The 16,662-nt window shown below is 35.8% G+C and overlaps 2 protein-coding genes across 2 annotated transcripts; both read right to left on the bottom strand.

Moving 5' to 3' along the window:
• Positions 1-11,527: 11,527 nt before the first annotated feature.
• LOC145138021 (parthenolide synthase-like) lies at positions 11,528-13,396 on the bottom strand. The gene is made up of 2 exons (XM_079072163.1): positions 12,454-13,396; positions 11,528-12,381 (listed from the first exon to the last, which is right to left on the bottom strand). Exons 1-2 carry the CDS (start codon positions 13,378-13,380, stop codon positions 11,758-11,760), a joined length of 1,551 nt encoding a protein of 516 aa, XP_078928289.1. The 5' UTR covers positions 13,381-13,396; the 3' UTR covers positions 11,528-11,757.
• Positions 13,397-14,503: 1,107 nt separating this feature from the next.
• LOC145140592 (uncharacterized) lies at positions 14,504-15,472 on the bottom strand. The gene is made up of 3 exons (XM_079074030.1): positions 15,357-15,472; positions 14,996-15,275; positions 14,504-14,779 (listed from the first exon to the last, which is right to left on the bottom strand). Exons 1-3 carry the CDS (start codon positions 15,470-15,472, stop codon positions 14,504-14,506), a joined length of 672 nt encoding a protein of 223 aa, XP_078930156.1.
• Positions 15,473-16,662: the final 1,190 nt, after the last annotated feature.

The raw sequence follows: 16,662 nt of genomic DNA, 5'->3' as shown, positions 1-16,662 counted from the left end.
AAAGAGATTAATTAAATAAAGGGGACTGATACTGTAATTTTAAGATAGTTACAAAGTTGGGCTTAGGATCCATAAAGGAAGAATGGACGAATTCTATATGGAGGTCCATATAGAAATCGTCCAAGGGCTTTCTGGAAGGATCTTTGGGCTGCTTAACGCCTAAGCAGCTGGATTAGGGTTTCCTATTGATAACCCCAGAAGCCTAAGTATAAAAGGAACCCCTAAGGCCCCAAAAAGTGTCTAACTTTTTTGAGAGAACCCTAGGACGTTTTTGACCCTCCTCCTCTTTCTCCTTGTTCATATTTTTGCTCATGGTGTTTGTGAATCCATTAGAGGTGCAACATTTGAGGCACTAAGCTTTCAGAAGTCAAGATCAAGAGGAATTGAGATTGTTATTGCTACATAAAAATCAAGCTAAGATCTAAACCCTTTTATTATGATAATATCGATTATTGTATGTTAGATCTAGGGTTTATGAGATTTGGATGATTATTGCATGTTCATTAGACAAACTAGATCCAAAGCTTTAGGGTTTGCATGTACACCATATGATTGATGTAGTTCTCAAAACCCATCATAGAGGTGGTGCCGCGGACCACTTATGGCCCATGTCATGGGAGTGAGTTCTTCGTTTTGAATTCTTGGGGCATGAACTCCCCTTTGATGTGCGTTTATAGCCCTATTTGTACATTCCCTTGCGGCACGCTTCTTGTTGTGCCTGCTCATGTCTGAATGTTGTTTTGTCTCGTTGGAGTTCTCGCCAAAGTTTGGCATTCACAATGAACGGTTCACAACCCTAAGTGGCGACATTGCTTTTGTGTCACTCTTCAGGTTGTAGGGCACTTCTCCAATGGGGGTGGGGGGGGGGGGTTATAAGGCGCCTATGCCCAGGCACCCCAGATTTTCCCTACGCGTGTTTTCCTGGGGTTTGACCATGTTTCTATGCTTGCTGGGGCTTAGAGTTCCTGCATATTAAATTCCCACACTCCATATAATCACAACCATTCTAGACAGACGAACCCTTGGGGTTTGTGACTTCTTTGTGACGCATACGGGTCCTGTGCTTTCAGTAGTACGTGTCCATACTACCTTCCACACCTACCCATATTTTTCCCAACGATCATCACAACCACCAAACAAATACAACAACTAGGATACACATACATCCTATCCTCTCCCTCTCAAGAGTGGCTAAACATTTCTCCTCTAACTTGCTACTCATGTAAATACTCACCCACGAAATTTCCTCCAACCCTGTAGCACTCGCGTACACTAACCATACATAACATCGGATCCTATAGGCAATCGAATACTTGATTCTACCCTAATCCCTTCATCAAACAAGATCAGGATGTAAGGAAAAACCAAACATTCTCAAGCTATAAAATCTTAGTTATGTACAACTATGATGCATACACTAAGGAACTACAGTAATGATGTCAATTCCATATAAGAGGTAACCCTAGGCTATCATGCATCATATATCAGGCAATTCTATTATGCGATTCCTGAAGATCTATAGCCTATCACTAGCATGTTGTTCTATCATAAACATCATATCAAATAATAATGTGGTAACTTGGGGTATACTTTCTGGCTCCGGCTGATCATACACATCACATCCCACCTTGGTCATTTTTGAAACAATTTTGAAAACCATTTTAAAACTTTTGCAGTTCCTTAGTTTGAGTCTGGATTCACATGAATGCTCCTCCAATTCACTCAAACCAAGGCTCTGATACCAACTTGTAACACTCAAAAATCACAAAAATTCTAAACTTTTCAAAAACAATCCATTTACTCAAAAAGTGTTTACATAATCATTGTTCCCCAAAAAGCTAACACTTAGTGAGTTCCCTCAAAGTACCAAAACATAAATATAACAAACAACAACATGCATACAAAGCCTTCAGCATGACTGGACCGCCCCGCCAGGCTTTTAGCCTATCTGAACCGCTCTCTAGGCCTTCGGAGTGACTGAATTGCCTTGCAGGCCTTCAGTCTATCTAGACTACCCTAAGTGTCTTGGCCTTCAGTATCAGCTAGTCTACCTCAACCCAATAAACTACAACCGTAACATATCAATATAAATATTATCAAAATAACCAGCAACACAGGTAGTCCTGCAGATCTACCACTCTAATCATATAACCAGTAAACACATATCTCAGCATAACAACATACAACAAAACATGATTTCTAATACAATGGGTCAGCCTTGGAGCCTTCGACCCATAAGTGCAGTGAGGAAAAGTCACCTATTAGTCCTAAAACAATCTGATTGAATCTCCACTCCAACAAACGGCTCTACTGACTCCTAATAATAAAAACATTTCCTAATCTAAGCTAGTATCAATATCCCAAAATACCCTCGGTCAAAATCGGTCAAAATCAATAAAATCATTCGACTCAACCGAATCGAGTTAACTCAACCGAGTCAACTCAACCCTCATATGCAGGGCGTACTTCGGATGTATGCGGGGCGTACTCACTGTCCGAGGAGTCGGGACTCAAATTGCGTATGCGCAACATACCAATTGGTACACCAAATATACATACTGATTCTCCACTTAATGGATTAAGAGCTTATTGCTTAAGCTATCACGACCAAATATTAGAGCCAAGACCGAAATATCATCATTGACCATAAAGTTTTGAAGTTTATGGTCTTACATGGACGATAAGTGCTAAATGCGAAAAACTCCATCCTCTTAACCCATTAAGACAATCAAACACATGCATGTAAAATGATTAAGAGCTAAGAACCTATTTTTATGCTTCTAAACCCCTCAAAACATATGAAACGAAAAATAGAATGGATAGAGCATGCGATACTCCAAAAAGCTCAAGACTTGGGACAAATGCTCATGAATCAAGGACTTATCATGTTCTAATGAAATACAAGTCAAGTTTGCAACTTTATACCTCTTGGAGGTTGCTAGAGAGGTGTAGATCCTAGATCCAAGGCTCCTTCAAGCTTCCAAGGTTGTTCTACTTCCTTCTTACTCCTTCAAGATCAGCAAACACACACACACAAGGGTCAAGAATGCTCAAACAAGTGGCTAGGGTTTTCTAAAATCGGTTGGATGTTTTGGAGGCTGATGAAAGATGAGGTTGGAGGCCAAATGATGTTTAAATAGGGTCCAAACAAGTGGCTAGGGTTTTCTCACATATTCCCTGCGTACTCGGTGTATGTCCAACATACTTAGACCCGCGGATGTACGCTCAGTGTACGTAACTTATGCCTAGCGTACTAAGCCTCAGCCTATAAATTACAAAAAATGCCACTATGGGCCCTTTTTGCTAACTTTCTCATACACAAGGGCTAAGTACTATAAGTCTTTATACTTAAGGGTTAAATTTGAAAATACCTCAACACCACGATGTTGTAGGAAAGTTCATACCTGGTGAACCAAGAGCCATTCTAGAACACACCCATGAGATGCATGCTGAGGTGAAATCTTTTCCGGAGACAAATTTTTCTTCCTACCTCCACCTTGGCAAGCTTGACATGGAGAGCCTTCACCAGTTGTTCAACGACCCTGATGCTGAAGGAAAACATCCTAAGGATAGCACTTCTGGGATTGGGCCTTCGTCAACTCCTATTGGTATGTAATTTTTTCTCCATTCCTTACTTCCTAGTATTATAGATAATTTTTGTACTGCTTTGGTGTTTATGGAACAATCTGTACTTGTGAATTCTAAACTTGTCTGGGGCCATGCATGGTCGTCTCCTCAAGTTCCGGGTTTGTCCGGAAAACAGTATATTTTTTTTCTTTTGTTTGTTATCCTTTATTAAATGATATGTATGCAATGGGTTTGCCACGCCTTTTCTTGTTATCCCTAGTATTTTGTGTTGGCTATCATGGTGTTTTTACCCTTATTCTCCGTTTTTGGGGTGATTCTTCCTCGCGCTTATTTTGGCTACAGGGGTTCACCTGGGACAAATCTATCTTGCCTTGTGAAGGAATGATTTATACTGCCAGGTGGGCATTTGTTTATTTGGTAGGTTGGCCACACATGTTGGATTTGTCCCGCTTGCAACCTTAGGAATCATATTCTTCTTGAGTCTTTTGGTCTTATCCGGGGAGCTCAGACCGTGGGCTTGGGCTTAGTCTTTTGTTTAGGGTATCCTGACCAATTTGCTTTGTTAAGGTGTCCTTTGTAGTTAAGGTTAACTGATCACCCATTTGGGAGTTTGTTCTATGTTATGGGTCTCGGAGGTTCGTACTTTGAGCCGAATCATCTAATCATGTCGAGATCGTCACCTTGAGGCTTGGGGACTTAGCTGCTATTTGATTGAAGGGAAAGGTTATGATCCTTTGAAGCCTTTATTTTTGTTACGGTCAGGAGTTGTGGATCTTTTGGTTTAACTGACACATTTTAGAGAAAGGTTATGAGCCTTTGAAACCTATGGTTGCATTCTTACAACATTTTCGCTCAAATGATGTGGATGATCAGTCCTTGTTAGCATTTGGTAAACGTGCACAAACTTTTATGTGAATGATATCAAGCTTGAGTTTGAACATTCTAATAGTTCCTTTTTGTTGTGTTGTTTTTTTTGAAATGTAAACTTTCATTACTTCATTGATAGTGTTTTGGAAACATCTGCATTTTTTTGGTAAGTAAAGAAAGGGAGATGGTTGTAGTGCAATCCAAGGACTAGCTCTTGGGCTGGCTTACTGGGATGTGATTATCCATTTGGAGTTTGGTCACATTGCCCTTACCTCAAACGCGCTTTATCTGGGATTTTCCCCTTGCTCTAGAGTGTTGGATTAGGTGTCTAAGCCCATAACTATTTTGGTATGTACTTAGCCCGATTATGAGCATGGTCCTTTTGGGTTGCCTTCACCATAGCAACTGATAGGATGAATTAAGGAGAAAGAGGATTAATTATGATTTATTAATATATTATAAGAATAATATATTAAAAGAGAAATCATATTGTTTAATTAATATTAGTCAAGAATTAATTAAGAATGAATTTTGTGGCTAAAAGAGATTAATTAAATAAAGGGGACTAATACTATAATTATAAGATAGTTACAAAGTTGGGCTTAGGATCCATAAAGGAAGCATGGACGAATTCTATATGGAGGTCCATATAGAAATCGTCCAAGGGCCTTCTGGAAGGATCTTTGGGCTACTTAAGGCCTAAACAGCTGGATTAGGGTTTCCTAGTTGATAACCCTAGAAGCCTAAGTATAAAAGGAACCCCTAAGGCCCCAAAAACGTGTCCAACTCTTTTGAGAGAACCCTAGGACGTTTTTTAGCCTCCTCCTCCTTCTCCTTGTTCATCTTGTTGCTCATGGTGTTTGTGACTCCATTAGAGGTGCAACATTTGAGGCACTAAGCTTTCAGAAGTCAAGATCAAGAGGAATTGAGATTCTTATTGCTACATAACAATCAAGGTAAGATCTAAACCCTTTTATTATGATAATATCGATTATTGTATGCTAGATCTAGGGTGTAGGAGATTTGGATGATTATTGCATGTTCATTAGACAAACCAGATCCAAAGCTTTAGGGTTTGCATGTACACCATAGGATTGATGTAGTTCTCAAAACCCATCATAGAGGTGGTGCCACAGACCACATATGGCCCATGTCATGGGAGTGAGTTCTTCATTTTGAATTCTTGGGGCGTGAACTCCCCCTTGATGTGCGTTTACGGTCCTGTTTGTACATTCCCTTGCGGCACGCTTCTTGTTGGGCCTGCTCATGTATGAATGTTGTTTTGTCTCGTTGGAGTTTTGCGTTCACAATGAACTGTTCACAACCCTAAGTGGCGACATTGCTTTTATGTCACTCTTCAGGTTGTAAGGCACTTCTCCAACGGGGTGGGGGGGGGGGTTATAAGGCGCCTATGTCCAGGCACCCCAGATTTTCCCTGGGCGTGTTTTCCTAGGCTTTGACCATGTTTCTATGCTTGCTGGGGCTTAGCGTTCCTGGATGAGTTGTCCTCTTAAAGATAATTCTCAGATTCCATCATGTTTTGGTTCTGTCTGCCTAGTTCTTCTGTGCCGGCGAGTGTTTTTCTTTTCCTAACTGCGTTCGCCTTATCATAAATCTCAGGCATCCCCATGTGTCATTGTTTGGGGGATTGCTTGGGAGTGGCTTGCACGAATGGTGGTCTTCTTATGATTTGAACCAGTCTGGGACTTCCGTGACCTTGGCAATTTATTTTGAGTTGACCTCGGTTTTGGTGTAGAGTTCGTAGTTTGTTGTATCATCTTGTAATGTTTAATTCACAATGTCTTTACTTAGTGAGTTAAAATGCTATCTTGCACTTTGTGTTACCTTGAGTTCCTAGCTTTGCTGTTGACTTGAGACACCTTTCTTTTGTTCCTCCGATGCATATATATAGGGATATTATATAAAAGAACGGGTAAGAGTGGATCCGGCAGAATAGTTCTTTTCTTGGAATCGAATTGTTATGATCTTACTCGTTAATGAAACGCAATCTTATTTACCTCGTGTGTTCTCGTGAATCATTTCATCATTTGATTTGTGAATATAATCGTTCCTTCAATTGGTATCAGAGCGGGAGATTATTTGAAATTTTTCAGATCTGTTCATCTTATTCATCTGTTCTTCGAGTTCATCATGTTCACTGTGTTTTTCCAGATTTGTTCATCGAATTTCAGATCTAATCTGCATTTTGCAAATTGATCTTTAATTATTTGATTTAGTCGTTTAATCTACTCTTTTTCAAGTTCATTGATGTTATTCACGTCAAATTTAACTCAAAATGTCGAATGATGATTGACACTCTGTCACATTTAATCTTCCAAGTAGTATTGGTTCCAAAAAAAAATTCCAATTGTATTCCCTGAAGACTGTGATGTTTGGGCTCTTCAATTTGAAGATTATGTTCTATGGATTGAAACTTATGGATCCACCATCTGGCAAGCAATTAAAGATGGAACACACAAGTATAACAAGATGAAGAAGGAAGTTCTAACTTAAAGTGCTTATGAGAACATCATTGCTGATGATAAACAAATTGATTATGTGGAAAAAGACAAATTGCTTAGCAACCTGAAAGCCTTGAGAATCATAAGGTTTTCTCTTACTCCTGATACTTTTTGTCTAATTAGCTCTCTTGAATCTTCACACAAGATATAGAATAGATTGAAAGAATTTGTGTTCTGGAGAGGCTGATCTCACTACTTCTTTGCAAACTTCATTTCTGTCTGAATATGGATCATTTGTGGAAAAGACTGATGAAAAAATTGTACAAACTGTTAATTGATTTAATCATCTGTTAAGTCATATGCTGAAACATGGGTTGAAAAGGGAATCTATTGAAAAAAAGGTCACATTCTTGAATAGTCTTAGATCCGAATGGAAGACGATCGTTTCAAATGTCAAAGCACATGAACAATTCAAGAATTATTCTCTTGCACAAGCTGTTGGCATATTGATATCTCATGAAGACGAAGTACTGAAATCTCACAAAAGAAGACAAAGTTCGGATGGTGACAAATCCAAAGAAATTCTTTAAAAAGATTTTTTCACGTTTCAAAAATAACAAAAATGAATCTGCTGGAAATAATCACAAGCGAGGAAGCTGTAATCCAGAAAGATCAAGAAATGAAAGTTTCAAAAACTATCAAAGAAATGAAGAAAACAATGAGAAGAATCCTCTTGGTATTTCATGCTTTGATTATAACTACTGTCATGGAAAAAATCATTTCGCAAAAGAATGCATATTGCTAAAGTTGAATGAGAAGAAAGAAAAGAATAAGGATGAACCTTATTACGTAAAGAAGCTTGAAGAACATCACAATACTTCTAGCAACCCGGATTTGGTGGTGACAGAGGATTGCAGTGACGATGGGATCTGGAAGTTTGGTCAACTGATTCGGAGGACGAAGAAGTTTGTAGACCAACTCATGGAGATTGCTTTATGGTGAAGGATGGAAATAATAGAGGAGACAAATGTTTGATGGTCAAGAGTGCAAATCCTGAAAGTCAGAATTACTTCACAGACGACCGAAATTTTTCAGACGCATGTTTTTTTGCGAAGACAGTGAATGAGCATGTCACGGAATGCGAAAAGGTAATAGATAAGGTACATTCTATTATTAACTATCTTAACATACCTACTCTTTTAACTGATATAAGTGAAACTGTTTTTGATCTTAGTGATAGTTTAATGAGAACTCACATAAGAAATTCTAATCTTAGGACTCTCTTAGCAGGATTACATCTAAGAATGAAAATAGAAGTGTTGGAATTAGAATTGATTAGGTCCAATGATGACGTAATAAATCTTAAAAAGGACAATAGAGTTGTACGAAAACAATGAAATGTCTTTTGTCTCATTGTGAAATGTCTTTACAATAACATCACACAATTGCATCTTGATTGTGAAATAGGAAAAGGTCTGCATAAAATGATTTTACCTTTCTTAGAATTAAAAGAAAATGAAATTGATGCTGAATGTTATAGGTGTGAATCAATGGTTTCATCAGATGAAACTGTGAGTGATGCTTAGAAAGTTAGACTTGAGAAAATTGAAGAATACATTAAGTCCAAAGAAAAAAAAGATGTTAAAAGATGTTTTAACTAAAAAGGACAAACAACAAATCAAACTTAATTCAATGTAAAAATATAATTGTTGTGCAAGGAAATAAATTCAGAAGAAACTCTCAAATCTGAGAATTTATCTGAATTTGACGAAAGCGAAATGAGTGAAATATTCGTTGAAGATGAAGTTGATTGTTCATCTTTTGTTAATAATACTGAGGAACCAAAAAGAAATTTGATTTTTGTAGATTCAATTGATTTGAACAATTAACTCAAAATGATGGCATGAAAAATTTAAAAGTTAAAGCAACATTTTTTTCTAAGAGTTCAAAAAACTCCAAATCAAGTTTTTGTGAAAAAGGGACGGGACAAGAATCAAACAACATAATTAACGTCAATAGTTAGTCTTGACAATGCTAAAGGTTGGGAAGAGTTCTTTTGGTCCAAACCAATTGAAAATGTTTTTGAAACAAAAGGCTTGTCTATTGACTTCGTGGAAAGCCAAAGGGAAATATGTTTCAAATCAAGTGAACATTGTGAAATTTTCACAATATGAAGTTGGTCTATGTGGAGCAAAAGTCGTTCCAATTGAAAAGGAGATTGAAGTCAAAAGTAACTCCAAAAATATGAAATATAAAAAATCTGTTGAGGAATTGAAAGCAAAAAGAAAGCTATGAATGCAAGATATAAAAAGATTTTGTATAAAAGAAAACAAATGTGGGAGAAAAAGGAATTCAATGATAATGATACTTCTTTAAAACCAAAAATCAAAAGTTTGTTGGGACGAAACGATCTTCTAATCAAAATGAAAATTCATCCAAATTTTCAAAATGTGAATCATCGACATCTTCAAAAACAAAAAGCATTCAAAAGAGAATTTTGAACAAAAATGATGATAATTTTGAAGCATATAAAGCAAAATTGATAGAAGACGATGAAATTTTTGAGGAAAATATGGCAAAAAAAAAAAAGAAAAGAATTTGTTAAACAAAAAACCTCTTTTGTTGAAATAAATCTATGTGATACTAAAGCTCAAGTTTTTAAAATCAAAAAGGGGGTGAATAATAATTTGATCCTAAAATCATTTTGGATTGATAAAACAAAGATTTATCATCCTTTCTCTTCTAAATCAAAGTTCTCATCATGGCCCAAAATGGTTTGGCTTCCTAAATCTTTTTAATATTGTAGGTGATTTGTGACGAGCAGTTCGACTCTAAATGGTATAGAACTCCAGATCTGAAACATAAGATCACAAAGGGACCTCAAGGATCAACAAAGTTGCCAAATTTATGGAATCCATCGACTCAAACCACCTTAAACATGGAGAAAAGTGCTTAAAAGCCTATATGTAGAAGGATTGCAAACAAAAGGTATGAACTTGTGGACATACAAGGGTCTAGAAGGTGTACAAGAAGGTAGTGAGGAGACTTGCTTGCCAAATCTTGCACAAAAAGCACCTTCTTCCTCTTCAATACCACAAAACACCATAATAAGCTTTAAGATGCCACCAAGGGAGGGTAGGATTCATTCTACGTCAAAAGGGAGTGATGTAGAATGAGGGTGAGCAAACCCCCGCCATCACGTCCTTGAAATAGGTCACTAGACCCGAAAATTAGGGTCTTATACTCCAGCGTTGGCCACGTCGAGATCATGCCTTTGCCATATCGTGGTACATCAAAGATACGTATTTTCTCACCAGTTGTGTCCACATCGTGGTGCTCCTCCCCACCACGTTGTGGTCACCTAAAAATCCCACATTTTGAAGGTAAAAAATGATCAAGTCTACAAAAGAAGTATTCCTGGAACAGATGTTACAATTGCTATTTCTGCAACATTTTTTTATTTAACTATTCTATTTCTCGGTGGTCACACTTACTATTACTACTTCAGAAGGGTTTAAGAATGAGGAAAAGAGGACGCTATTATGAAAGTACAATCATGTAGTAAAAATATATGAATGTAGGATGCTATAAAAACAAATAAATGAAAGTATGTTGCTATTATTTGCTACTTTAAATCGAGGTCTATTTTTCCGTATAACTTTTAGCTTTTTGGTTATATAAACTTCACACGATCTTTTGTTTCTACCATTTTTTGTTCAAGATTCTATAACTAAAGGTGCAAGAATAGGCTGTGAGTGTAGAATAAATATGGTCTATGTTTCTTTTATGATAATTATTGCTTACTTTTAGACAAAATAAAAAATATAAACTATTACCATACAAAATTAAGTGATCAGAAAGCATACATAGTTACATGTGTTTTCTTTTATCATTGACTATTTTTTACTTTAAGTTTTCTTTTATCATCGACTATTTTTTATTTTAAGACAAACACAAATAATTAAGTTGTAACCATAAAATATTTATAGCAACAAATTATTTTTAAACTATGACTATAAAATAATTATATTCACATGTTTTTTTTATCCTTTTATCATGAATAGCCATAAATTTTAGATACCTACAAGAAATTAACCGTGTCAATTAAAATACTTAAAATCACATCTTTTGTATTTTATCATGACTATTGTTTACGTTTAGACACACATATGATATTAAACCTTGATAATAAAATACTTATAGTCACATTTTTTTTTAGATATTATTTACTTTTCGAAACAAATAATAATATAAATTGTGGCCATAAGAAATTAAACTATAATCATAAATAGTTATATTTATAGCTTTTTACTATGTGACTAATAATTATTATGTCCCTTTGATTAGACAATATAATTTACTTGATTACATAAATTACATTTTCGCTAGATTTTATTTGTTTGACTAATTCCACTCTAAGACTTAGTCACATACAATTAGTAATCAGTTGACCTTATATGTTTTTTTGTCCAAGTTAATAATTATCACAGGATATTTATCGACATTTGTTACAGTACTTATATAAACAGTGGCTAAATGTGTGAATTATGGTTGATTTTTTTATCTAAAATGTTACAAAAGATATTTGAACCTTATAGTCCCAAAAAAGTTGTAACCAAATAAGCAATGTGACCACTGTTTTGACAAAACTGTGATAAAAATTTATTTTTGTACATACCGTAAGACGTCGATTTTTATTTAGGTCACGAACTAACGATAGCCGCATGCATGTACTATATCATTGGGCATGCATACGAATTATATGTACTACATCAGTGCTGAAATTTAAAAAGTGTCTAGAAAATAGATGAGTTCTAGATGTTTGCAAAAGGAAGTGATGCTAGTCTTCCCAGTTGTGCTTGGTGGGTACAAGGAAAAGTGGTAATTTCTTTCGGACAAGCAGGGAACCCTCCTCTAGCATGTTCAAATCTTCGTTCTTCTCTCCTCCAGGGATTTTCCAATCATACGAGTACAACAGGTTTGCTATTGTGAACTCTATAGTCGCTGGAGCTGTCTTTATCGCTGGGCAGGTTCTTCTCCCCCCTCCAAAGGGAACCATATCATAATTTACCCCTCTGAATTCCACCTGATCAAGATTCTCAAACCTTTCTGGATAGAACTCAGACGCATTCTCCCCCCATGTGCTTGGGTCTCTTCCTATCACCCACCCATTAATGAAAACCATCGTCTCAGGAAGGACGTCATAACCACCAACTTGACAATGGCTTAAGCTTTCATGTGGGAGCAACAATGCGGCTGGAGGGTGCAATCTTAGTGTCTCTTTCACCACTATCTTCAAGTAGGTCATTTTAGAGACATCCATTTCATCTAGTTTTTGTTTTCTCCCTGCGCAATTTCGGATTTCACTTTGAACCTTTTGCATCACTCTTGGACTTCTAATGATCTCGGACATTGCCCAAACCATGGTTGCAAAGGTTGTATCAATTCCTCCGATAAATATGTCCTGAAAACTTATTTTACATTAGTTACATAAACAATTGCACTCCATAAAAATATAAACAAAAATGCTATGTACCATTATAAGAGCTTTGATTTCTTCTATAGTAAACCGATCGTCATGGGAAGCATTCTCTATTGAAGACAACTCAAGCAAGGTATGGAGAAAATCCTTGTCATCATCATCAACCTTGCCTATATGATTGTGATGGTCATCAACATACGTCTGGATGTAGGCATCAAGATTACTAAAAAGTTTTTCAAGCATATGATTCCTACCACTAATTTGGTCTATTATTGGACCTAACCATGGAAACAAATCACTTAACGATGGATCCAATAATTCCATGACTTCATCAAGCATCACTTCTAATGAAGGACCCTTCAGTAGTTGTTCTCGTTTTCTGTAGTTCGAACCAAAGGCCACCTTACAAATCATCGCCTTTGCTATTGCTAAAAACAACTCGGTTATGTTTACCGCACTGTTTGATGGATGTAAGGATATAGATCGAAGCATGATCTCGACTTCTGTTAATAAAACATGGTTAGTAAGTCTAGCCCTCTTGGGGCCTACGAATTCAGATACCAAAACCTTGCGCATTTTCCTCCAGTGATTGCTGTGAGGCGAAAAGGCAGCGTCCACATAGTTGTATGTTAGTAGCTTAGTGGTCTTGGATATTGGACGAGAACAAAGTATCTGATCTTGATCTTTAAGGACTTGCATGGCCATGGCAGAAGAAGAGATTATAAGGCAAGATCTTGTGCCAATATTGAGTAGCATAACTGGGCCATATTCTTGGGAAAGTTGCGAAAAGGCTAGATGACGAGGTTTACCTAGTAGTTGGTGCAAGTTCCCAATTATCGGAAGCTTTGGAGGATTTGGTGGAAGCTTAGGGGAAACCATGGACGACCTATTAGATTTAAGAGTATAACGACAGATCAAGAACATGGAGAGGACTAGTACTGCTGTGAGAAGCCATGAAGAGAAGATAGAAAAGATCTCCATGTGACTAGTACTTTTGAGCTTGTTTGATTGCCTTATGGCTTATGCCAAGTGTACGTACGTTCATTTATAGTGCAGCCTTCAAACTTGGAACATAAATTATTGGATGAATGTTGCTAATGGTCACCTTTGGTCGTATTTTTTTTAAGGAGTTATACTACAGTATTTTTGCCTATTTATCGATCAGAGATAAATAACACGTATTAACATTTTTTCCTTATAAGGTGGAATTAATTTTTTATATATAAGTCTAGTCAAAGTATATCTGATTTAACCATAGTTATGAATGAGTAAATTGTCAATGAGTGTTTATTAATGCATAGAGAAAAGTATTAAAACGACTTTTTCTATTCTTACTTTCAAATAAAAAATATAAAAATATATAATTAGTTATTGACTTAATTATTTCTATTCATACATTCAAATGAAAAATATACATAGATAAGAATAATTATTATCTTACTTCAGTATATTCATTTTATTTCAGTCAAATAGAAAAATTCAAGTCAAAAAACTAAATAGGTAATTTAATCTCTCTCTCTCTCTCTCTCTCTCTCTCTCTCTCTCTCTCTCTCTCTCTCTCTCTCTCTCTCTCTCTCTCTCTCTCTCTCTCTCTCTCTCTCTCTCACACACACACATATATATATATATATATATATATATATATATATATATATATATATATATATATATATCAAGGTTGTCAGGATCGAGATCTTAAGATCCCACAAAAAAAAACATAATTTTAACATGAAAAATATCTCCAACATCAAGTTTTCCATTCTAAAGCTACAAAAAGTTTAAAACATTAGTCAGAACACAAGTACCATTTAATATAATCTAAGATAACAAAAAGTACTACATCCACAAGTACCATTTAATATAGTCTAAGATAACAAAAAGTACTACATCCAGATCATCCTCCTCTTCTAGTTAAAAAATTAGTCACAACAAAAATATCATTTAATCTAGTCTAACATAACAAATTGTGCATCCAAATCATCGTCCTCTTCTAAATCCAAAATATCTTCTCCTAAATCTCTTCCATCACCTGCACCGCCAGTTTAATGTAACTAAATGTAACCATGACATATCAAACTAAAAGTAAGAACTATCATTTCTAATTTTATACAAATATAATGGAATAAAAGAATAACTCAAGCAACTGATCTCTTATAGCCCTTTGAAGAAAATCATCATCTTCATTTACATCATGATTAGAAGACGTTTCTTCAGTAATCCACTCATCGTCAGAACTAATATCATCAAGATTCAGTGGCTCCAGTCCATCATGCCCTTTTCCTTTTCTTTCATCTCTTCCATTCAGCTTCAAGTTGTACATAACATACACAATATCATTCATCTTTTGTTGTTGTTGTTGGTTTCTTCTCTTAGAATGTACCTATATACCACATAAAGAAAAACCCAAAATATTAGATAAGGATATAATAAAAGTAACATTAAAACATAATTTCGTTACTTGTTACTTATAAGTTATCATCTCAAAGGCACTCCAATTCCTCTCACAAGCGGATGAAGAACATGTCTAGCTTAAAATTCTCATTGTAAAAATTTTCAGCTCGGGCGTGTCATCTCCATAGGAATCCCATCAATCGACCGGATATATTTCTTTCCTTGTTAGCTTAGCTACATTAAAACCGAAGAGACCTCTTGCATTCGTGAATTGATCAAACTGACAATCAATCGTCTTCGCTAGGTTCTCATCAGTACCACACATTCTTTCTAGGCACATGTACAATCCATCTTTGATCCAACCATTATTCTCAAAATCGTCACTATATTGCATATGTGGGTTCAAGTAATAACCCGCCATATTTTGTGCCCTATTCATTTGATTATACCATCTATCATCAATGATATCATAAATAGGTCCATACCTGAAAATATATGTAAAATATATGAGTTGTTGGTTTAAAATTAATTCTGAAAAATATAAACAAATAGCCAAAAAATATTACCTTGTTTGGATAGCTTTGAAGTTTGCTTTAATTTCCTTCTTTGCAATTACTAAGGCTTGGTAAATGAAACCCATAGCTGGTTTAGAATCTGAATCAACCAATCGAAGAACCGTCATTAAGGGTTTCGCGGCCCTAAGGCATGTGATAGCTGATGACCAAAATCCTGCAGTGTCCATAACTATATCCTCAACATATTTTCCGGTGTTAGTCCTTGCATAGTTAGTAGACAACCATTTTTCAGATGCAAAAAACGAGATCAATGCACCTTTCAGCTCAAACAAGCGACCAACTGTAAGATAAGATGTGACAAATCATGTTGCTCCAGGCCTAAGAAGCTCTTTCCCTTTTGTAAACTCTTTCAACAAGCAAATTAGTCGTGACCTATAATAAATTAAACTTGTTATAACTTATAACTTATAATCAATAAAATAACTTATATAAAAAATAAATAAAAAGTTAAGAACCAATTGTAACCTATTATAGATGAAACTTGTTATATCTCTTCCCTTTGTAATTTTCACCTTACGTTCTTCAATCTTTTTATAAAAATTCTCCAACATTAGATCTATACAATGAGTTCCACATGGTGTCCAAAACAGTTTCTTTCTCTTTTGTATCAACATCTCCCCAGCAGCCTTATAGTTAGTAGCATTATCCATGATCACCTGAACCACATTTTCTTCACCTATTTTTTCAACAAAGTCATCTAACATTGCAAATACTTTCTCCTCCGTCTTGATAATGTCAGATGTATCGATTGATGCTAAAAATATAGTTCCTCTAGGACTATTTACAAGAAAATTACATATTGACTGATTTTTTCGATCATTTAATACATCACTCATAAGTGTGCAACCGGTCTTCTTCCACTCATGTTTATAATCTTCCATTAACGATTTGGTGTAATCAACTTCCTTTTTCAACATCGTGACCCGTATTTCATGGTAAGAAGGAGGATTAAGGCCTTTCCCAAATTCACCAACCATTTCAATCATTTTTCAAAACTCATAAATTTTTAAATAGTGAAAAGGGATGGCACTTATGTAGAAAAACCTTGCAATTTGTTGGCAAACTCTTTCACGTTCTTCCTTCTTGAAAATAGAAATCATTGTGCTTTGAACCTTTCCTTTTTTATCACATTGTTTTCTAGGTTATTTCCTCTAGCTTGCCTCTTATAGACCTCATCATCTTCACTGGCTGAAAATGCACCTCTCTTTTTCTTTGTTACCATATCATTATCTTCCAATAACCAACAAAATTTGAGCCTAACATTTTCGGGAACTTTATCACAAGGTTCTTTTTGTGA

The sequence above is a fragment of the Lactuca virosa genome, chromosome 9 (genome assembly GCF_052849685.1).
Source record: "Lactuca virosa cultivar CGN04683 chromosome 9, Lactuca_virosa_CGN04683_v6, whole genome shotgun sequence".
Taxonomy (NCBI): domain Eukaryota; kingdom Viridiplantae; phylum Streptophyta; class Magnoliopsida; order Asterales; family Asteraceae; genus Lactuca; species Lactuca virosa.
Note: the sequence above shows the minus strand (reverse complement) of the source record. Positions and strands in the feature narration are given on the sequence as shown.